Source organism: Pan paniscus, chromosome 16 (genome assembly GCF_029289425.2).
Source record: "Pan paniscus chromosome 16, NHGRI_mPanPan1-v2.0_pri, whole genome shotgun sequence".
Lineage (NCBI taxonomy): Eukaryota > Metazoa > Chordata > Mammalia > Primates > Hominidae > Pan > Pan paniscus.
Window position 1 is genome coordinate 55759513 of NC_073265.2, and position 23426 is coordinate 55782938.

Sequence of the window (23426 nt, forward strand, 5' to 3'; positions counted from 1 at the left end):
GATTTTTGTATTTTTATTTTTAGTAGAGAAGAGGTTTCACCATGTTGGCCAGGATGGTCTCAATCTCTTGACCTCGTGATCCACCCACTTTGGCCTCCTAAAGTGCTGGGATTACAGGCGTGAGCCATCGTGCCCGGCCCATTTAAACCCTTTATACTTCACATAGAAAGTATAACACTGTTTTTTCCCCCGCTACTGGGAATTTTCACACGGGACCTCAGATCAATACCTGCAAAGCTGAATTAATCTTTTCCTCCAGCTGGACATTCTACTTCTGAATTCTGTCTCTGAAGCGTTCTAATTCCAAAACTCCCACCCCTGCCTTATCTAGTCGATCCTCTTATTCTTCCTCCATCCATGCTCTTTTCATTCAGGCCATTATCAGTTCTCTGAAGTGCTACAAGTTATTCACAGCTATTTTCCTGGACTCCAAGTTATTACCCTCCCCATTACTGTCAGATCTTTCCCATTTAAAGTCATTTAGTGAGTTCCTCTTGGCTTTCAGGTTAAAGTTTAAGCCCTATAGCTAAATTTCTACTATAGCTTCCTATACTTGCCTCTCTCTGAGCACTTATCACCATGGAACTGTGGTTTACTTGTTGGAATCCAGTCAGGACTGTGAACCAGGGACTATGCTTTTGTTTGATATTCTCAGCATCTAGCAGGAGTGACTGGCCTCTATTAAACATGCTGGATACATTATTGCAAGACTGATTAAGTGCACGGTGAAACCCCATCTCTGCTAAAAATACAAAAAGAAAATTAACCCGGCATGGTGGCAGGCTCCTGTAGTCCTAGCTACTCTGGAGGCTGAGGCAGGAGAATGGCGTGAACCCGGGAGGCGGAGCTTGCAGTGAGCAGAGATCACGCCACTGCACTCCAACTCCAGCCTGGGCCACAGAGCGAGACTGCATCTCAAAAAAAAAAAAAAAAAAAAGACTGATTAAATAACATCCCTGAGTTATACGTAAGACATAAACATCTGTAAGAATAAATCACGATCTTTCACAATATGGCAAAAGTGAATCAGTCATAGGCCTAGCTCTTCTGTTTCTATTTCAGGAAGTCATATAGTATTAGATCAAATATAGATATAAATGGTTTCTTGAAACAGTTCTGTTGGGTTCCTTCAATGACTAAAGATTTCTTTTCAGTGTAGATCAGGCTGGTGTGTATTTTGGTATGTTAATGGATTACAGTTTAAGTGCTTTAGATTCACTATTTTAAAACTTTCTTGAATTAAAGGATAATAATTAAATGATATCCTGGAGTTTCATGCTTACATTTTGAAAAGGAAATGGTCAACATAATCAAATTTACTAACTTTGAGTAACAAGTTATAAAAATGGAGGACAGATGCTTCCATTTTAGCCATAGAAATCTAAGGCCTAGGACCCTTAAGTAACTTCTCTGTGGTTACCCACTGATTCAGTAACAGATCAGAATCCAATCATTTTTACTTTGAAAGGTCATGTGGCAAGTTACATTTTAATTTTAACTGGTGGTGTGTTTGAAAAGACACACAGTAGAAGCAGGCAACCCAATTTCCTGCTGCCTCTGAGAATCAGTTGTACCCAATTGAGGGCAACAGTCTATTAATCTCTGTCACAGTTTTCTTTTTTGGTTCTCTTTTCTTCTTAACCTAATGCTTCTTTTCTGCTTTTTTTCTCCCTCTGCAACTACATCTTAGGGCTGCTGTAAGTACTTGCTTTTTGCCTTTCCCATAGGTGTCCTGCAGAGATAAAGTGATGACTGACTCCTGAGTGTGAATAACAGGAGAGATAATGTAGTTCTGTTTTTCACATGTGGTTCTGCGTTTCAGGAAATTTAATGAAGAAAAGAAAGGAATCCGTAAAGACCCATTTCTCTATGAGGTATGAACAATTTGGTTTTTAAACACAACTCTAATCCTAAAATTGTCTGTTTTTATTTTTATTTTGAGACGGAGTCATGCTCTGTTACCCAGGCTGGAGTGCAGTGGCGCGATCTCGGCTCACTGCAAGCTCCGGCTCCCGGGTTCACGCCATTCTCCTGCCTCAGCCTCCCGAGTAGCTGGAACTACAGGTGCCTGCCACCACGCCTGACTAATTTATTTGTATTTTTAGTAGAGACGGGGTTTCACCATGTTAGCCAGGATAGTCTCGATCTCCTGACCTCATGATCCGCCCGCCTCGGCCTCCCAAAGTGCTGGGATTACAGGCTTGAGCCACCGCGCCCAGCCGAACTTCTGATAAATTATTTAGTCACCACCCTATAATCAAGATATAGAATATTTCTATCCTCTCCAAAAATGTTCTTATGTCCCTTTACAGTGAGCCCTTTGCCCTCCCTTAGTTCCTGGCAAACATTAATCTATTTTTTGTCTCTGTAGTTTTACCTTTTCCAGAATATCCTATAAATAAAATCATACAGCCTTTTGGTTCTGGCTTCTTTCAATTAGTATAATGCATTTAAGACTCATCTATGTTGTTGTGTGTATCAACAATTCATTCTATTTCTGAGTAGTATTCCATTGTATGGATGTACCATAGTTTGGTTATCCATTCGCCAGTTGAAGGACATTGGGTTTTTTCCAGTTTTTGATGATTATGAGAGCTGCTATAAGCATTCATATATTTATTTAGCATCTAATACGTGCTGAGTGTTTCATAAGTAAACTCTCCATACTTGGGGAGATAAAACCTATGTCCATGAAATAATTAGCAAACTAAAATAAAGTATACATTAACAGACAAGCTGGGGGGGGGAATACTCATGAATGAGAAGCTGTAATATCTATATTTATGTGTGTGTGTGTGGCTATATATATATATATATATATATACATATACATATATATCTGTCTTAAAAATCAATGAGGAAGATGGCTGGGCACGATGGCTCATGCCTGTAATCGCAGCACTTTGGGAGGCTGAGGTGGATGGATCACCTGAGGTCAGGAGTTCGATACCAGCCTGGCCAACATGGTGAAACCCCAGCTCTACTAAAAAATACAAAAATTAGCTGGGCATGGTGGCGTGTGCCTGTAGTCCCAGCTACTCAGGAGGCTGAGGCAGGAGAATCACTTGAACCTGGGAGGCAGAGGTTGCAGTGAGCCAAGATTAAGCCATTGTACTCCAGCCTGGGCGACAGAGTGAAACTCCGTCTCTAATAAAATAAAATAATAAAATAAAATAAAATAAAATATAAAATAAAATAAAATGCCAGGTGCAGTAGCTTGTGCCTGTAGTCCCAGCTACTAGAGAGGCTGAGGCAGGAGAATCACTTGAACCTGGGAGGCAGAGGTTGCAGTGAGCAGAGATCACACCACTGCACTCCAGCCTGGGCGACAGAGCGAGACTATCTCAAAAAAAAAAAAAGAAATCAATGAGAAAGACAAAAAAGTATAAAAGAAGAATAGGCAAAGGACACGAGTAAGTAATCAAGAAAGAAACATGCAAATAGAGTTACCTTTCACTGTCTGAATTCTCACTAGCCAAACTCAAGAATCAGATATATCTGGGTAAACTCATTTATCCCTTCGTGCCTGAATTCTTGCTGCTTGATATCTTTATTAGTTTCCTAGAGCTGCTATAGCAAAATACTGCAAATTAGGCAGCTTCAAACACAAAAATTTATTCTCTCCCAGTTCTGGAGACTAAAATTCTGAAATTAAGGTGTCAGCAAGTGCATGCTCTTCCTGAATTCTCTAAGAAAGAATCTTTCCTTGCCTCTTTCTACCTTCTGATGGTTTCCAGCAATCTTTGGTATTGCTTGGCTTGTAAACACATCACTCAAATCTCTGCTTCTGTAGACACGTGGTATTCCCCCTGCGTGTCTATGCCTCTCTCTTTCTTTTAAGTATACCAGTCATTGGATTTAGGGCTTGCCCTAATCCAAATTAATCCTCATCTTGATTACATTGCCAAGATTTTATTTCCAAATAAAGTCACGTTTATAGGAACTGGAGGTTAGACCTTCAAGATACCATTTTTGGGGACACACTTCAACCCACAACAGTACCTGAAACTTCTCAAGAACCTAGTAGATTAGAATAACACAGTATCCTTGGCTCTCTGTGCTTGGTTTCTTCATGCTTTAATATCCAAACTAAGAAACCAAATGGATTCAAATAATAAGAATATTTATGATTAATAAGCATATTAGAAACTGCTGTTTACCTTGGCCGAGTGTGGTGGCTCACACCTGTAATCCTAGCACATTGGGAGGCTGGGGTGGGAGGATTGCTTGAGCTGAGGAGTTTGAAACCAGCCTGACCAATATGGTGAGACCTTGTCTCTACAAAAAGCAAAAAAAAATTAGCTGGGTGTGGTGTCACGCACCTATAGTCCCAGCTACTACTACTGGGAGGCCTCAGCTGGAGGATCGCTTGAGTCTGGGAGGTTAAGGCTACAGTGAGCCAAGATGGTGCCACTGCACTCCAGTCTGGGTGACAGAGCGAGAGCCTGTCTTCAAAAAAAAAAAAAAAAAGATAAAAAGAAACTGTTCACCATCATTATTGATCAAACAAATGACAAAACAGTAAGATCTTATGTTTCGCTGTGAGATGGTAAAAATAAACAATGAAAATGCTTTTTTTCTGTCTTTTTTTTATTTGAGATGGAGTCACTCTGTCATCCAGGCTGGAGTGCAGTGGCGCGATCCTGGTTCACTGTACCTCTGCCTCCCAGGTTCAAGTGATTCTTCTGCTTCAGCCTCCCAAGTAGCTGGGATTATAGGCACCCACCACCACGCCCTGTTAATTTTGTATTTTTAGTGGAGACGGGGTTTCACCATCTTAGCCAGGCTGGTCTCAAACTCCTGACCTCAGGTGATCCGTCCGCCTCGGCCTCCCAAAGTGCTGGGATTACATTCGTGAGCCACTGCACCCAGCCATGAAAATGCTTAATATGTTGATATAAGTGATGGAAGTATAAATGTGTAGGTGCAACATTTTGAAAGGCAGTCTAATAGTATCAGTGTGATTTTAGGTATTAATCTTAAGAAAATAATTCAAAAGTGTTCATTTGAATTGATGTCATCAATTGTTTATAATAGCAAAAAACTGGAAACTACTAAAATGTCATACAATATGGAATTAGTTATGTGACAAAAGAGCTGTGGTACTAGACTGCCAAAGAACATTGAATGACACAGACATTCATGATATAAAACTATTAGAATCCTGTTTTTATTAGGCAAAATCCTATTAGATATCTAAATAGATACATTTCTATTTTTATTATTATTTTTTAAAGAGATGGGGTCTTACTCTGTTGCCCAGGCTGAAGTTCAGTAGTATGATCAAAGTTCACTGCGGCCTCAAACTCCTGGGCTCAAGTGATCCTCACACCTCAGCCTCCCAAGTAACTGGGACTACCAGTGCACCACCATACCTGGCTATTTTTTTTTTTTTTTTTTTTTTAAGAGACATGGTCTTGCTGTGTTGTAACTAGTCTCAAATTCCTGGCCTCAAACCATCCTCCCATCTCAGCCTCCCGATTAGCCGGGATTACAGGTGCCAATGTGTCCAGCATATGTTTGTATTTAAACAGAGTTATATGCTTGGAAAAGGAATGTGTACCAACCAGGCTAATAACGGTAATGATTATCCTGTGCAGAATCTCACTCTGTTGCCCAGGCTGGAGTGCAGTGGCATGATATCGGCTCACTGCAACCTCCACCTTCTGGATTCAGGCAATTCTCCTGGCTTAGCCTCCCGAGTAGCTGGAATTATAGGCACCCACCACCATGCCCAGCTAATTTTTGCATTTTTATTTGTTTATTTATTTTTTACTTTTTAAGATGGAGTCTTGCTCTGTTGCCCTGGCTGGAGTGCAGTGGCACAATCTTGGCCCACTGCAAGCTCCACCTCCCAGGTTCAAGCAATTTCTGCCCCAGCCTCCTGAGTAGCTAGGATTACAGGCCCCCGCCACCATGCCTGCCTGATATTTTGTAGTCTTAGTAGAGATGTGGTTTCACCAGTTTGAGCAGGCTGGTCTTGAACTCCTGACCTCAAGCAGTCCACCCGCCTCAGCCTCCCAATGTGCTGGGATTACAGGCGTGAGCCACTGTGCCCAGCCTAATTTTTGTATTTTTAGTAGAGATAGAGTTTCCCCATGTTGGCCAGGCTGGTTTCAAGCTCCTGACCTCAAGTGATCTATCCGCCTCGGCCTCCCAAAGTGCTGGGATTACAGGCGTGAGCTACTGTACCCAGCCTGTTTTCAAACTTTTAAATAAACTTCCAGTTGGAATGAGAATGTATGAAGTTTTGGCCAGGACAGTGGCTCATGCCTGTATTCCCAGCACTTTGGGAGACAGAGGTGGGAGGACTGCTTGAGGCCAGAATTTTGAGACCAGCCTGGGCAATATAGCGAGACCCCATCTGTATGAAAAATAAAATAATTAGCCAGGTGTGGTGGCACACACCTGAAGTTCCAGCTACTGGGGAGGCTGAGGTGGGAGGATTGCTTGAGCCCAGGAGTTTGAGGCTGTAATGCACTATGCATGTGCCTATGAATAGCCATTGCACTCCAGCCTGGGCAACATAGTGAGACTCTGTCTCTTTTTTTTTTTTGAAACAGAGTCTCACTCTGTCCCCCAGGCTGGAGTGCAGTGGCATGATCTCGGCTCACTGCAAGCTCCGCCTCCCGGGTTCACACCATTCTCCTGCCTCAGCCTCCTGAGCAGCTGGGACTACAGGCGCCCGCCACCACGCCTGGCTAATTTTTTGTATTTTTAGTAGAGATGGAGTTTCACCGTGTTAGCCAGGATGGTCTCAATCTCCTGACCTCGTGGTCCACCCGCCTTGGCCTCCCGAAGTGCTGGGATTACAGGCGTGAGCCACCGCGCCCGGCCGAGACTCTGTCTCTTAAGGAAATTTTCCATTGACTTGCATAGAACTGGTCTTTATGTGTTTAGATAGTAGGAATATATAAGTGTATGTATAATATTGCTTGATACCTGTTTTAACAGGCTGATGTCCAAGTGCAGTTGATCAGCAAAGGCCAACCAAACCCTTTGAAAAATATTCTAAATGAAAATGACATAGTATTCATAGTGGAAAAAGTGGTAAGTACTGGTTTGACTTTGTGGTTGTTTAATTCTCCATAACCAAATTTGGTTTCTTGGGAATAATCTAACGTACACGTTTTAAAATCAGCATCAGTGAAAATGAGTTCTCATTCTTTTAGGAGTAAGTGTAGTGCTGTCCAGTACAAATAAATATGAACCACATATGCAATTTAACATTTTCTCGTAGCCTCATTAAGAAATAAACAAGTAAAATTATCAATAAATCGATAAAATTCACTTATTTCTTTTTTTTTTTTTTTTGAGATGGAGTCTCGCTCTGTCACTCAGGCTGGAGTGCAGTGGCATGATCTCAGCTCACTGCAACCTTCACCTCCCGAGTTCAAGCGATTCCCCTGCCTCAGCCTCCCAAGTAGCTGGGATTACAGGCGCCTGCCACCACGCCTGGCTAATTTTTTGTGTGTATTTTTAGTAGAGAAAGGGTTTCACCATATTAGCCAGGATGGTCTCAATCTTCTGACATCGTGATCCACTCACCTCGGCCTCCCAAAGTGCTGGGATTACAGGGGTGAGCCACCACACCCTGCTGACTTCTTTTGTTGTTCAGTTCCATGAATTTTAACACGTATGTAGATTCTTGCAGTCACCACCACAATCAGGATATATAACAGTTTTATCTCACTGAAAAACTCCCTTGTTGTTATTATTGGCAAGGCTGAGCTATTTAACTATTTTGTAAACACATGGATAATAGTACCCACTAACACCAATCAGAGGTTATTGCCCTAGAGAAAAAGACTGTGGGCCTAAGGTTATAGTCCAGAAAGAAGGTCTTCCTGTTTTGAGAGTGAAAAATCCAAGAACGTCTGGGTTTCCTTGGTATTTTACCTTTACCTAATCATTTTGTGCAAGTTGGAGCACTTCCTTTTCTGCTTTTAAGGTAGTCTTGCTCTTTCGCCCAGGCTGGAGTGTGGTGGTACTGTCATGGCTCACTGCAGCCTCCACCTCCCAAGCTCAAGCAATCCTTCCACCTGAGCCTCCTGATTAACTGGGACCACAGGTGCATGCCACCACCCTGGCTGATTTTTTTTTTTTTTTTTTTGGTAGTCACAGGTCTCCCTGTGTTGCCTTGGTTTGTCTCGACCTCTTGGGCTTAAGTGATTCTCCTCCTCAGTCTCCCAGAATGCTGGGATTACAGGCATGCGACACCATGTCCTGCCGAGCACTTCCTTTTCTAAAAGCATCAGTTGCTTCCTTTGCTATTAGCAACTAAGGTCAATATCTTTTTATAGGACAGTGGAAATGCTCCTGATGTCAAGATTTTTTGGTACCAAGCTAGTTTGTGGCTATTCTTGCCCAAACCCAATCATTTGTGCTTAAGGGTATAAAAATAAGTACATTATGTTCTACTTGTCATTATTCTGTAGCATAGTAAAGAGTCAGCTGCTATCCTATGTGCTCTTTTGTCTGGTTAAATAATTAAGAACATTTTTAAAGCCTTTAGAAAAGGAAGAAACAAGTCATATTGAAGAACTTCAATCTGAAGAAACTGCCATATCTGATTTCTCTACTGGCGAAAATGTTGGACCACTTGCTTTACCAGTTGGGAAGGCAAGGTAGGTTTTCTCTTATGCTGAGTAGGGGTGGCAACTAGGATTTAAATTGAAACATTCTTATAAACGTTGGGAAAAATAGGCCCCTAGCCCTTATATCTTCCTTCATCTCCCCCACCCCCTGATAAGTATACCCAACTAAGGATAGTTCTACTTGAATATTTGATAGGTATCCCAAATGTAACCAAGAATACTGCACTTATCTTCCCTTTCTCTACACCTCTATACCAATTTATTGTTGTTTCTCAATTGTTTTCCTTATGTGTAATCTGGTTCCCCTCCAGTCTTTCTTCCTCAAATGAAAGCCTGACCAAGCTTCTTTCCTGCTTAAAATCCTTTAGAGGTTCTTCATTGGCTTCATGATAAAAACCCAAATTCCTTAAGAATGACACACAGGAACTTTCATTGTCTAGCCCCACTGGTCCTCCACCAGGGGTGGTACCATACCCAGAGGGAATTGGAAATATAGGGAAGTATTTTGGTTTGTCACAGTGACTGAGAGGAGCTACTGGCATTTAGTGCACCTGCACCGTGGATGGTAAACATCCCGCAATGCATGGGACTCTCCTGCACAATGAGCAGTTATCTCACCCAAGGTGCCAGTAGTGCCCCTGTTAGAAACTTGAGAGCCTCTGGCTACCTCTCCAGCTTCACTTCCTGCCTCCCCACTGTGTAGCTATGTACAGTTCCCTCTGTCCAGCCTCCTCCTGCCTCCAAAACCAAAAAGTCCTTGTCTTCAGGGTGTCCTGGCGAATATAGTCATGCAAATACTAACAGAATGGTATGAGAATGATAACTACTGTAATAACGTTCACAAAATTATATCTTCATTCTGGTTTTTACTTGCTCTATAGAAGTTTTTTTTTTCTTTTTTTTTTCTTTGATATGGCATTTTGCTCTTGTTGCCCAAGCTGGAGTGCAATGGTGCGATCTCAGTTCACTGCATCCTCTGCCTCCTGGGTTCAAGTGATTCTCCTGCCTCAGCCTCCCGAGTAGCTGGGATTACAGACACACACCACCATGTCCAGCTAACTTTTTGTATTTTTAGTAGAAACGGGGTTTCACCATGTTAGCCAGGCTGGTCTTGAACTCTCACCTCAGGTGATCCACCTGCCTTAGCCTCCCAATGTGCTGGGATTACAGGCATGAGCCACTGCGCCCAGCCTAGAAGTTTTAAAAGTTTAATCAGCCTCCTCCTTCATAGGTACTTGATTTTAGTCATATTTGGCCTGTTTTCTCCCTACGACTTAAATGTTAAATATTTGTATTATTTTCTCCAGCCAGTGTTTGTGTGGGTTGATTCATGCGCTTATTTCTTTGCTCTCCATTTCTTCTTGCATTTTCCTTCTGGGGTTATTTTACCTCTTTTTGGAAGTAAAATCCCCTAGAAATTTTTTTCCTGGACATCTGTTGGTAATCAATTTAGTTTTCATGTCTTTGAAAAATAAAAACGTAAGCCACATTTTTTGGTGACTTTCAATTTTGATACACTCTCAAATTTATGGGAAAGTTACAAGAATAGTGCATGAACTTCTGTATATCCTTAATCCAGATTCACCAATTGCTTAGATTTTACAGCATTTGCTTCTTTTTCTTCTCCTTCTTCCCCTTTTCCTTTTTCTCTCTCTTGTGTCTCTTTCTAGACAGATAATATGCAAAGCAGTGTATTGCTATGTATGTATTCATATATAGTTATATATGTATATTGTTACAACTATATATCATTATAACAATATGTTTATAACTATTGTTATACCTATAGATTTTGTGTTTGTGTGTGTGTGTGTATATATATATATAGAGAGAGAGAGAGAGAGTAATGTACACACATACACCATTTTAAAAATGAAGTATTGACAATGTAGTGAAGATCTGGTACTCTTTTACCCCTAAATGCTCCACTTTGTATTTTCTATGAACAAATACATTCTCTTACATAACCATGGAACAATGATGAGAATCTGGAAATCTAACATTATTACAATACCATTATCTAATCAGAGCCCATATTCAAATTTTGTTAACTGTCTCACTAATGACAGCATCATTTTGTGTTTATTGGGTCCTACTTCTTTCTTTTCTTTCCTTTTTTTTTTTTTTTTTTTTTTGAGACAGAGTCTCACTCTGTCGCCCAGGCTGGAGTGCAATGGCATGATCTCGGCTCACGGCAACCTTTGCCTCCTGGGTTCAAGCAATTCTCCTGCCTCAGCCTCCTGAGTAGCTGGGATTACAAGCACAAGCCACCACACCCGGCTAATTTTTGTATTTTTAGTAGAGACGGGGTTTCACCATGTTGGTCAGGCTGGTCTCGAACTCCTGACCTCGTGATCTGCCCACCTCGGCCTCCCAAAGTGCTGGGATTACAAGCTTGAGCCACCGCGCCCGGCCTGGCTCCTACTTATTTCTTTAGATTAATCTCACATCCTACCTCTTCAACTTCTACTGAACTTCCACTCCTGCTGAACCCCCAATCCTTGCCATATTGAAGCTCCCTGCTCATAGTAGCTCCAATCCTGTCATACTCTGTCACTTTCTGGTGCGTGCATTTTGATCTGCCTGGTGAATCTATTAATGGATAACGTATACATATACATATATCTTGCTATTTAAGTTTTAGGTTGTTGTTTCTGTGAGACCTCTCGTATCTTTTTTTTTTTTTTTTGAGACGGAGTCTCACCCTGTTGCCCAAGCTAGAGTGCAGTGGTGCGATCTGGGCTCACTGCAAGCTCCGCCTCCCGGGTTCACACCATTCTCATCCTCCCAGTAACTGGGACTACAGGAGCCCGCCACTACACCAGGCTAATTTTTTGTATTTTTAGTAGAGATGGGGTTTCACCGTGTTAGCCAGGATGGAAGACCCCTCATATCTTTTTAAAAGAAAATTCTGGCTGGACGTGGTGGCTCATGCCTATAATCCCAACACTTTGGAAGGCTAAGGCAGAAGAATTGCTTGAGGCAAGTAGTTTGAGACCAGCCTGAGCAACACTGCAAGACTCTGTCTCTACAAAACATAAAAATAAGCCTGATGCAGTGGCTTGTATCTGTAGTCCCAGCTATTTGGGAGGCTGAGACAGGAGGATCACTTGAGCCAAGGAGGCCAAGGCTGTAGTGAGCTATGATCGCACCACTGCATTCCAGCCTGGGCAACAGAGTGAGACCCTGTCTCTCAGAAATTAAAGAAATTCTTGAATTGGAAATCTCTATCTATAATTTGTCCTTACTCTTGTTTTAAAGGCAGTTAATTGGACTTTATACCATGGCTCACAATCCTAATATGACCCATTTGAAGATTAATCTGCCAGTTACTGCCCTTCCTCCCCTTTGGGTAAGATGTGACAGTTCAGATCCTGAAGGTACTTGTTGGCTAGGAGCTGAGCTTATCACAACAAACAACAGCATTACAGGAATTGTCTTATATGTGGTCAGTTGTAAAGGTGAGTGCTCTCTCTAGAGAGTGTGTGTGTGTATTTATTCATTTGTATAGTTATTGTTTCATGTTTTTTTACAAAAATTGATATTATGATGAAAGTGCACAAGGTAGAACTTGCATTAATCACCATAAATCTACTCTAGTGTGTAACTTGCAGCATGTGGGAGGTAGTCCAGAAACACCAGAAACAGATCTCCAAAAGTCTGGACAGGAGGTTTACACTTGTTTGATTTGGGTTTCATTTTATTTCTATGTGTATATTATTGAAAAATTTCATTGGAAGATACAAACTGACAATATGTTTCCAATCGTAGACATTTAATTGTATTTTTGGTAGTAGTATTGACCTTCATTCCACTTTATTTTTTATTTATGTTTATTTATTTATTTATTTTGAGACGGAGTCTTGCTCTGTCGCCCAGGTGGGAGTGCAGTGGCGCGATCTCGGCTCACTGCAACCTCTGCCTCCTGGGTTCAAGCAGTTCTCTGCCTCAGCTTCCGGAGTAGCTGGGATTACAGGCACCCGCCACCACGCCCGGCTAATTTTTTTGTATTTTTAATAGAGACGGGGTTTCACCATATTGGTCAGGCTGGTCTTTAGTAGAGACGGGGGTTCACCATATTGGTCAGGCTCCTGATCTCAAGATCCACCCCCCTCGGCCTCCCGAAGTGCTGGGATTACAGGCATGAGCCACCGTGCCCAACTTCCACTTTATTTTTTATTTATTTATTTTTTTAGAGACAGAGCCTCACTCTGTAGCCCAGGTTAGGGTACCGTAGTGCGTTCATAGGTCACTGCAGCCTCAAACTGCTGGGCTCAAGTGATCCTCCCACCATAACCTCCTGAATAGCTGCGACTACAGGAGAGCACAACCATGGCCAGCTAATTTTATTTTTATTTTTAATTTGTTTTTAAGAGACAGGGTCCCACTGTATTGCCCAGGCTGGTCTCAAACTCAGCCTGAAGCAATCCTCCCACCTCAGCCTCCTGAGTAGCTGGCATTGTAGGCAAGTGCTGCTGTGCCTGGCTGTTACACTTAAATTCTTTTTTTTAGTTTTTCGAGGTAGGATCTTACTCTGTCACCCAGGCTGGAGTGCAGTGGCGCAATCATGGCTCACTGCAGCCTCGACCTCCTGGGCTCAGGCAATCCTCTCACCGCAGCCTCCCAAATAGCTGGGACTACAGGTACATGCCACCACACCTGGCTGTTTTTTTAATTTTCTATAGAGACAGGGTCTTGCTATGTTGCCCAGGCTGGTCTCGAACTCCTGGGTTCAAACGATCCTCCCTCCTTGGCCTCCTAAAGTGCTGGGATTATATGTGTGAGCCACCATACCCAGCCCACTTTCATTCTCTTATAAACATTTCACTTATCTGTGATTTAAAATTTAATTTTAACAGTTATTTTGTTGAGTTGTGGTACACTGAGAATGTGAAGGATTACAGTTTTGTAGCTCTGACAATGTAATTTTGAGTTGTGCCTTTACATTTCTTTCTTTCATTTCCTATAGCTGATAAAAATTATTCTGTAAATCTTGAAAACCTAAAAAATTTACACAAGAAAAGACATCACTTGTCTACTGTAAGTGTTTTGCTTCTACTCATATTATTTTCTTCAAATTGTTGTCAACCTGCCTTCCTAGTTTACAGGTTTTTTTTCACTCCTAAGATGACTAGATATTTTTCTGTAGTATGAAAATGTTTATGTTTATTTTCATATCAGCTAATGACCAAAATTAAAATGCCTTCATGCCTTTTAGCCAATCTTTGTGGTTTCAAAGAATTGTCTTACTTTTCTATTTGGGATATATGGAAAGTATATATCCCAAAAATATGGAAAGTATATATCCCAAAAATATATGGAAAGTATATATCCCAAAAGTATGGCGTGTGTGCTCTTTTTTCTTTTGGGACAAGGATCAAAATAATTTGAGTAATGGACTCTTGGCCACGTGGAAGCACAGCTAAATGATCTGCTGGGTGCACTCTTTTCAGGTAACATCCAAAGGCTTTGCCCAGTATGAGCTCTTTAAGTCCTCTGCCTTGGATGATACAATCACAGCATCACAAACTGCGATCACTTTGGATATTTCCTGGAGTCCTGTGGATGAGATTCTTCAAATCCCTCCACTTTCTTCAACTGCAACTCTGGTAAGAGTGGGCCCTATTTCCTTTTCGGGTTCATGAGACTCCTAAATGTTGGCTTACTTGCTTGTTGCTGGTGCTCCATGCCTCTAGCCTTGGCACTTGCTGAGTGTGAGCTTGGACAACTCTGAAAGGCCCACCTTGCCACTAACGTCTCACCAGGGCAGCCAGTGAAGGTTTTGTCAGGTGATCTGATCTATCAGTTGCCCTCAGCCCTATAATCATATAACTTAAGAATTTTCTAGTGATGAATAAAGTTTTTGAGTGGTGGCTCAAGTGAATCCGTGTTTTTGTTTGTTTGTTTGTTTTGTTTTGAGACAGAGTCTTACTCTGTCACCCAGGCTGGAGTAAAGTGGCACAATCACTGCTCACTGCAGCCTCGAACTCCTGTGCTCAAGCAGTCCGCCCGCCTCAGCCTCCTGAGTAGCTAGGACTACACGCAAGCGCCACCACACCTAATTTTTTAACTTTTTTTGTAGGGACAGAGTCTCCCTATGTTTCCCAAGCTGGTCTCAAACCCCTGGGCTCAAGTGATCCTCCCACCTCCACCTCCCAAAGTGGCTCACGCCGGGATTATAGGCGTGAGCCACTGTGCCTGGCCCTCTTATTCTTAAAAGGGTGGAGATATTGGTAACACATCAAGAATCATTATAATATTAAGCCCTTTCACTCTATATTTACATTTCTAGGAATCTGTCTTAAGAAATCAGTCAAAATTGGCTGGGCGCAGTGGCTCATGCCTATAATCCCAGCACTTTGGGAGGCTGAGGAGGACGGATCATGGGGTCAGGAGTTCAAGACCAGCCTTACGAATATGGTGAAACCCTGTCTCTACTAAAAATACAAAAATTAGCTGGGTGTGGTGTTGTGTGCCTGTAGTCCCAACTACTCGGGAGGCTGAGGCAGAAGAATCGCTTGAACCCGGGAGGCAGAGGTTTTAGTGAGCCAAGATTGTGCCACTGCGCTCCAGCCTGGGTGACAGAGTGAGACTCTGTCTCAAAAAAAAGAAATTAGTCAAAATTGCTAACAAAAATTCATGTGTAAGATATTCAGTGCAGTGATATAACTGTGTTTCCAAAATACTATAAACAAAACTGGAATGTTCAGTAGGGAATAGTTAAAATAGATTTCTTTTTTTTTTTTTTTTTTTTTTTTTTTTGTGGGACGGAGCCTCGCTCTGTCTGCCGGGCTGGAGTGCAGTGGCGTCATCTCGGCTTACTGCAGTCTCTGCCTTCCTCCCGGGTTCAAGCAGTTCTGCCTCAGCCTCCCAAGTAGCTGGGACTACAGGTGCATGCCACCATGCCCAGCTAATTTGTTTGTATTTTTAATAGAGACGGGTTTTCACCATGTTGACCAGGCTGGTCTCGAAATCCCAAAGTGCTGGGATTACAGGCATGAGCCACCACACCTGGCCTAAAATAGATTTCATGATGAAATATTATATACAGTCTCTAAAAGCATGTTTTAAAATCTTGAATATTAATAATAGGATGTGCTTATTAAGCAAAAAGAAAAAAGAAAAAGTATAAATTATTTATGTAATGCGATCTCAACTATATATTTTTTAAAATGTATATACAGAAGCCTGGATAGTGTTAATAGTGGTTCCTTCAGAGTGGCAAGATTATGGATAATTATATTCTTTTTTTGAGACAGAGTCTTACTGTCACCCAGGCTGGAGTGCAGTGGCATAATCTCAGCTGACGGCAACCTCTGCCTCCCAGGTTCAAGCTATTCTCCTGCCTCAGCCTCCTGAGTAGCTGGGATTACAGGGGCGTGCCACTAAACCTGGCTAATTTTTGTAAGTTTAGTAGGGATGGGGTTTCGCCCAGTTGGCCAGGCTGATCTTGAACTTCTGACCTCAACTGATTCACTCGCCTCAGCCTCCCAGAGTGCTGGGATTACAGGTGTGAGCTACTGCGCCCAGACATGGATAATTATATTCTTTATACTTTTCCTGTAATGGGAATTTACATACATTGGCATTTACGTTTTTCTTTTTTTATGTTTGCAATCTAAGGTTTGTAAGACACTGACCTCTGGCTAGGACAGCACACTGTTGGTTTAGTTAGAAGGAGTCTAATAAACAGATTTATTGGGAGACTTCATTTTGGTTTGTGATAATGCTAAGTTATCACCGAATCTTGAGATATATTTATTTAAATTTCTCCTACCTTGTCCTCCTGGAAATTCCTTGGGAAAAGGCAGGAGAGTGTGTGAGGAGGGCAGTTGTTCCACATAGGTACAATTGGTTATGTCATAGAAAGAGGATAAGTGGTTTTAATTTAGATTATTGGGTCAAGATGGCAAAATCTCTGAGTAAGATGTTCTAAATGATGTGTTGACCTCATTTTTCAATTCATTGGTCCTTTATGAAATATATTTTTTAATGTGTGAAAGATAGTTTGAAATGCAAGTATAACACTTATGTAGAGAAGGTAGGATTCGCAGTAGAAAACTGACAGACTTTGGAAACTTTTTAGAATATTAAAGTGGAATCAGGAGAGCCCAGAGGTCCTTTGAATCATCTCTACAGAGAACTGAAATTTCTTCTTGTGAGTATCCTTCTAGAATTCCTTTCCTTAAATCTCATGTTTTTATAAAAATGTGTGCTATTGTTGTTTTTACTTAGGTTTGTGTTACTCAAAACTTGTTCAGATGTTATGTATCCATTAGAAGCTCTGACAGTTTGGGCAGTTAAATTTTACTTCTGTGGTAGTTGTCCTTACAATTAACGGGAGCATTAGGTCGTTAATAGCTACATTTCTCTCACCCTTTGTGTTGTTTTATTTTTTTAATTAATTTATTTATTTTTCCATTGTGTGTGGATATACCACATTTTGTTCATTCATCAGTCAATTGACATCTTAGTTGTTTCTACTTTGTGGCTATTATGAATAATGCCTCCATGAACATTTACATACAAGTTTTTGTGTAGACATGTTTTCACATGTCTTGGGTGGAGTTACTAGATCATATGGTAACTGTATATTTACCTTTTGAGGAACTGCCAAAGTATAACTGTTGTCCAAAGTAGTTATGTTATTTTATATTTCTTTCAGTAGTATATGAGGGTTCTGATTTCTTTACATCTTTGTGAACACTTGATATTGTCTGTTTTTTAATTGTAGCTATCCTAGTGGTAGTGAAGTGGTATCTCTTTGTAGTTTTGATTTCATGTGCTTATTGGCTCCTGCTTATTTCTTTAGCTTAATCTCACACTTTACTTCCATTCCCACTGAACCCCCAACCCTCATCATACCAAGCTTCTTGCTTGTAGCTCGGATCCTGTCATACTCTATCATCTTCTGGTGTGTGCATCTTGATCTACCTGGTATGCACTTCTCCCACCTCTTTGCTAGGTGAGCTCTCTATGATGGTTGCATTGATCTCACAGAATGGCTTGTGTTGCTGTAGAACTCCACACATACCTCTTGTCGGTGTGTTTATAAAACACAGTAATTTGTTTACTTATCTGTCTCCTCTACTAGATTTGAGTGCCTGGTTCCCTATTGTGCCCTTACCATCTAGCATGGTACCAACTATTTTTGATACTTTTACTTCCTATGAGTAAGTATTATTTCTCTGTTTGTATAAAACTGATAGTTTTCCTACCTTTCTCACCTTTCTTCTTTCTTGAAAGCCCCTCTTTTAGGACCCTTACTGCGGGCCTCCATCATACTTTTGCCCTCACATCTCTGCCCTTCTCTCTCTGCACCCTTGCAGAGCTGATCTATTCAGTGATTTGACTGACACCTTTGTGAGCAAGCTCCAAACCCTCATCTTTAAGCTGATAGCACTTCCCATCTTTCCAGCTTCCACCAAATTATTTCCCACTTGGGTAGAGTGCTATTGCTTCAAGAGTCAGTATGTCAAAATGAAACTATCTTCTCCAGACTACATCCTCTTTGAAAACCCCCCATTTCTGTCTGTGGTCCCATCGTTCCTTCAATTTCCTACACTAGAAATCTCATATTTCACTTTAGTAAGAACTGTTATTTCTATCACCACTACGTACTACTATAGCTAGAAGATGCCACTCTGCTGTGTGCCACGCATGGTGCTGGCTGGTTCAGTTATTTTGCCTGAAGGTGACAACAAACTGGTAAATGGAAGAGCTGGCACAAGTTCATTTAAATGTGTGTTTGTCTAATTCAAGTCTCCCTTAAAAAGTCACAGAATCTTAGATATACATGTGGCCATAGTCTGTCTGTGTTCAACCCCCTATATTTTATAAATGGATAGGATTTTTTCTTTTATTCCACATATACCTTGCTACCCTTCCCCCCATACATATACAATTCTTTTCCTCCTTTGAAGTCTCTTTCACTGTGCTCATCTTAGTTAAAATCTTTACCATCTTCTTCTGGGACCATGCTAATGATGATTCATTGTTTCTCAACAGGGGCACTATTGGCATTTGGGCAGGAACATTCTTTGTGATTTGGGACCATGGTACACACACCAAGATGTTTAACATCCCTGGCCCCCACCAAACTCCATGCCCCAAGTTCTCCTATGCTCCTAATCATTTATGACAACAAAAATTATATTCACATTTTTCTTTTTTTTTTTTTTTGAGACGGAGTCTCACTCTGTCACCCAGCCTGGAGTGCAGTGGTGTAGTCTTGGCTCACTACAGCCTCCTCCTCCCAGATTCAAGTGATTTCCCTGCCTCAGCCTCCCCAGTAGCTGGGATTACAGGTGCCCACCACCACGCCCTGCTAATTTTTTTGTATTTTTAGTTCAAGAGGGGTTTCGCCACGTTGGCCAGGCTGGTCTTGAACTCCTGACCTCAAGTGATCCACCTGTCTCGGCCACCCAAAGTGCTGGGATTACAGGCATGAGCCACCATACCCAACCATCTTCACATTTTTCTAAAGACCTCCCCCCGGGAGTGGGGGATGATAGCATTTCAGCTGGGAAATGTTGTATTTTCTCTTTCCTAGGAATCCATCCTTGGTACTTCTGATAGAGAAATTCTTAACTAGATCATGTCATTTTCCTGCCAAAAAAATCAACATTGGCTGTTTTCTGCCATATGAAGTTAAAAAACTTTTGAAGATCCCTTGATGGTTTAGATACTATTTCTTCTAATTCTATTTCCCACTGCTTCTTAGTCGCTTTTTCTACCCTGGTTGGGATCACACCACCCTCTTCATCTTATTTCATGCCGTTTTCCTGCCAGCCTATGGTTCCCACATTTGAGTTGCAACTGAAGTTACACGTTGTTTCACTGGCTTTTGCCGTCTAACTTGACTGCTTTTTCTTTCTTTCTTTTTGAGTCTTGCTCTGTTGCCCAGGCTGGAATGCAGTGGCACCATCTCGACTCACTGCAAGCTCCGCCTCCTGGGTTCACGCCATTCTCCTGCCTCAGCCTCCTGAGTAGCTGGGACTAAAGGCACCCGCCACCATGCCCGGCTGATTTTTTTGTATTTTTTTAGTAGAGACGGGGTTTCACCATGTTAGCCAGGGTGGTCTCGATCTCCTGACCTCATGATCCACCCATCTCGGCCTCCCAAAGTGCTGGGATTACAGGTGTGAGCCACGGCGCCCGGCACTTGACTGCTTTTTCTTAAGTCCATTGAGATATTGTATGTATGTGCATACATATTTATATTATTTTAATATAAACTTCCACTTTTTACATTTATTCATCCCCAGACTACTTCATTTGTCTTATCCGTCTATCTTTGCCAAAGTTGCAAGCATCTCCAGGGCAAACCCAGTATCCTCAGTCTTAAGTCCTCTGTAGCACCTATGCACGTGGCATCATTGTTCAGAGTACCATCTTTGGGATCAGACCACTGGATATATATCCTGGGACTATCAGTTACTAATTGTGTGACCATGAGCAAGTTACTGAACCTCTCTTAGCCTCAATAAGATAAGAATAATAGTAATATCTACCATAGAGTTTTGTTAGGATTAAATAACATGTACTATATATAAAGCACCACAGCAGTACCTGGGATGTGATAAACACTCAAGAAATGTTACTGCAATTAATATTATTATTACATACATCCTTATTGATTAAACAGTGTTTTCTGCTAACAAGTTTTTGGGGTTTTTAAATCTCCTGTAGGTTTTGGCTGATGGTTTGAGGACTGGTGTCACTGAATGGCTCGAGCCCCTGGAAGCAAAATCTGCTGTTGAACTTGTGCAGGAATTTCTGAATGGTGTATTACTTGTTTTATTAATTGAGAATTTATACTTGCTATGTTTAAATACAAGTTTCTCTTTAAGCTTGATACTCTTTTTTGATTGGAATATATACAAAGCTATGAGATCTGTTATGGTCAGAGGGACAGCTTTTGTTCTGAATTGCTAATGGTAGAGATCTAAGTAATCCTAAGAATTAATAAGATTTAATTTATATTTGAGATTGAAGGAAAAAAGAGATGAAGCAGTAGCCTTTGAATACCTACCATGTGCCTGATGCCATGTGTCAGGGGCTTTTCTGTTACCTCTGTTCATCCTCACACCCCCACCTGATGGATATCTATTATAATCTCTACCAGAGTTCAGTAATTTGCTAAAATCCTTAGTTAGACTTCTACTGTCCCCATTTACCATTTGAAAATAGGATTAGGATGGAAATAATTTGGAAAGCAGAAAAATCAAGAGCTAATAAACTTTTGCCACTTTCTAGACTTAAATAAGCTGGATGGATTTGGTGATTCTACAAAAAAAGACACTGAGGTTGAGGTAAGTGATTATTATCAGTTAGAAATATACACAGAAATAGCTTTTAAAATTCGGTTATGCTGACATCTTTCATGTTGTACCATCGCAAATGGATTTGGTATATCAAGGCAGCATTTAAGGGGAATTTTTGTTGATCTTTATTGTCAGCACTGGTTATTGTTTTCCTTAAGAACTGATAAATATTTTTGTTTAATTATTATTATTTTTTTGAGACAAGGTCTTGCTCTGTCACCCAGGCTGGAATGCAGTGGCTCCACCATGGCTCACTGCAGCTTTGACCTCCAGGGCTCAAGCGATCCTCCCACCTCAGGTCCCCGAGTAGCTGGGACTACTGGTGTGCACCACCACGTCTGGCTAATTTTTAAATATTTTGTAGAGATGGGGTCTCACTATATTGCCTAGGCTGGTCTTGAACTCGTGGGCTCAAGCAATCCACCTGCATTGGCCTCCCAAAGTGCTGGGATTACAGGCATAGCCACTGTGCCTGGTCAGAACTGATAAATATTTTTGAAGAGAACTGGTATATATGTATTATTAGTTGCTCAATTGCAGAGAAGTAGAAATGAATATGTTAATATTACTATAAAATGGCTCTACTATCATATATTAATATACTCTAAGATGGTACTGTTAAATTAAACTAGATATATTCTCATCTGACAAATAGGAAAACGGAGACCAAGGTAATTTAATTTTTTTTTTACATGGAGGGAAAGCTGAATGCTCACTTTTAGGCACTATAATTTTAAAACAATATTAAGGGTCTTGTTTTTCACTGTTGATTTGTATCTCCTCATTAGTGAATGAAGTTGTAGAAAATGCGTTCATATCTTTGTGTGTGTTCATGAATCCATAATTTCTCAGAGCAGCATTTGAAGGCTTAAATTATTTCACTTAAAAAAAAAAAACTGAGTATTCTCTGAAGCTTGCTTCTTTTTCAGACCTTGAAGCATGACACTGCTGCAGTCGATCGTTCCGTCAAGCGTCTTTTCAAAGTTCGGAGTGATCTTGATTTTGCTGAGCAACTGTGGTGCAAAATGAGCAGTAGTAGGTGTCCATCATGATTTAAATTTTTCCTCTTATTTCTTAGGTTTATTTTTAAGTCTTTTGGAAATAATACAGTGTGTACCACTAGTCTTGTGGGGAAGTCTGGTTCTTAACTTTATCTAATTCATTTCTAATGACACATTGGTGCATTCTGCTTAAGAATTGTACTAAGACAAAGTAATTTGTAGAATTATCCTTTTCTCCTGCCTTTTTAAGTATAAGACTTAGGTAATTTTCATGTTCTATTTATATGAACCAAAACATATACCTTACTGAAATTATAATTATTGAAAAAGGAAAAGATATTCTTTAGTATTTTACTAAGCATGTTATTTTTTGGCAATCTGAATTTGGTTTCTTTCTTTAGAAATTCATTAAATCTTTTTTTTTTTTTTGTCACTTTAATTTCTTTCCCTTTCCCCTGCTCGCAAAGTACAGATTCTTGCTTTCTACTTCATTTGTGTATCCTTAAGATTAATGATATATTTGATCTGTAGAAATACCCTGAAAATAATGTTACACTGACTTGTTTTCCAAGGTGTGATTTCATACCAAGACTTGGTGAAGTGTTTCACATTGATCATCCAGAGTCTACAACGTGGTGATATACAGCCATGGGTAGGTTTAGTAGTGTGTGTCAGATCATTTTCTCAGCAGCGTAGCATGATGTAAAGACACAGGCTCTGAAGCCAACTGCCTGAGTCTGAATTTCAGCTCTGCTACTTTCTAGCTGTGTAAAGTTCGGCAGGTTCCTTTACTTTTCTTGTGCCCCAACATCCTCATCTGTAAAGTAAAGGTAAGAATAGTATCTACCTCGTAGTGTTCCAGGATTGACTAATGTTATCCATGTAATGCACCTAGTGCCTAGCTCATAGTTAAGTGCCCAGTGTGTGTAAACTACTAATATTGTCATTGTTAAGTGTTGCTGTGAATGAGTATTCTCATATACTACTGATGAGAATGCAAGTTGAGATATTCTCTAAAAAGCAATTTTGGTAATATATTGAGATCCTCACAATGTGTCATGGCCTTTGAACCAATAATTCTTTTGTTAAGATGTACCCTAAGCTCATACACATAAATATGTATCAAGACTTTATGTATCAGAATAGTCATCTCAGCCTCATTTATATTGGCATAAAAATTTAAAGGACCTAAATTTCTCTTGCTAATGGAATGGCTAAGTAAATAATGATATAGCTACATATGGCACATGTAATAGTTGCTGAAAAAATGATGCTGATAAATGATATGGAGAAATGCTTACAATATTTGATAAAAAGGAATATACACAATTGTATATGAAGTTAACTTTTGGAGAGAAAAATCTGGAAACAAATATGCTAAAAATCTTAATAGCAGTCACCTCTGGTGGAAGGGTTACAAATGACTTTTTCCAGTCAGGCGCGGTGACTCAGGCCTGTAATTCCAACTCTTTGGGAGGCTGAGGCTGGCAGATCACTTGAGG

General features: G+C 40.7%; 1 protein-coding gene across 2 annotated transcripts in view; it reads left to right on the forward strand.

Annotated features, from left to right (window-relative positions):
* ZWILCH (zwilch kinetochore protein) overlaps positions 1-23426 on the forward strand; it is a 45088-nt gene that overhangs the window by 1983 nt on the left and 19679 nt on the right. For both annotated transcript variants that reach the window (XM_055098207.1, XM_003827996.4), the window contains exons 2-12: positions 1823-1874; positions 6955-7050; positions 8509-8627; positions 11859-12058; positions 13567-13637; positions 14051-14206; positions 16684-16755; positions 20289-20382; positions 20856-20911; positions 21853-21958; positions 22497-22576. In XM_055098207.1, the coding sequence (XP_054954182.1) occupies positions 11881-12058; positions 13567-13637; positions 14051-14206; positions 16684-16755; positions 20289-20382; positions 20856-20911; positions 21853-21958; positions 22497-22576 (813 nt within the window). In that variant the 5' untranslated portion in view covers positions 1823-1874; positions 6955-7050; positions 8509-8627; positions 11859-11880. The remainder of the gene's footprint in view (positions 1-1822; positions 1875-6954; positions 7051-8508; positions 8628-11858; positions 12059-13566; positions 13638-14050; positions 14207-16683; positions 16756-20288; positions 20383-20855; positions 20912-21852; positions 21959-22496; positions 22577-23426) is intronic.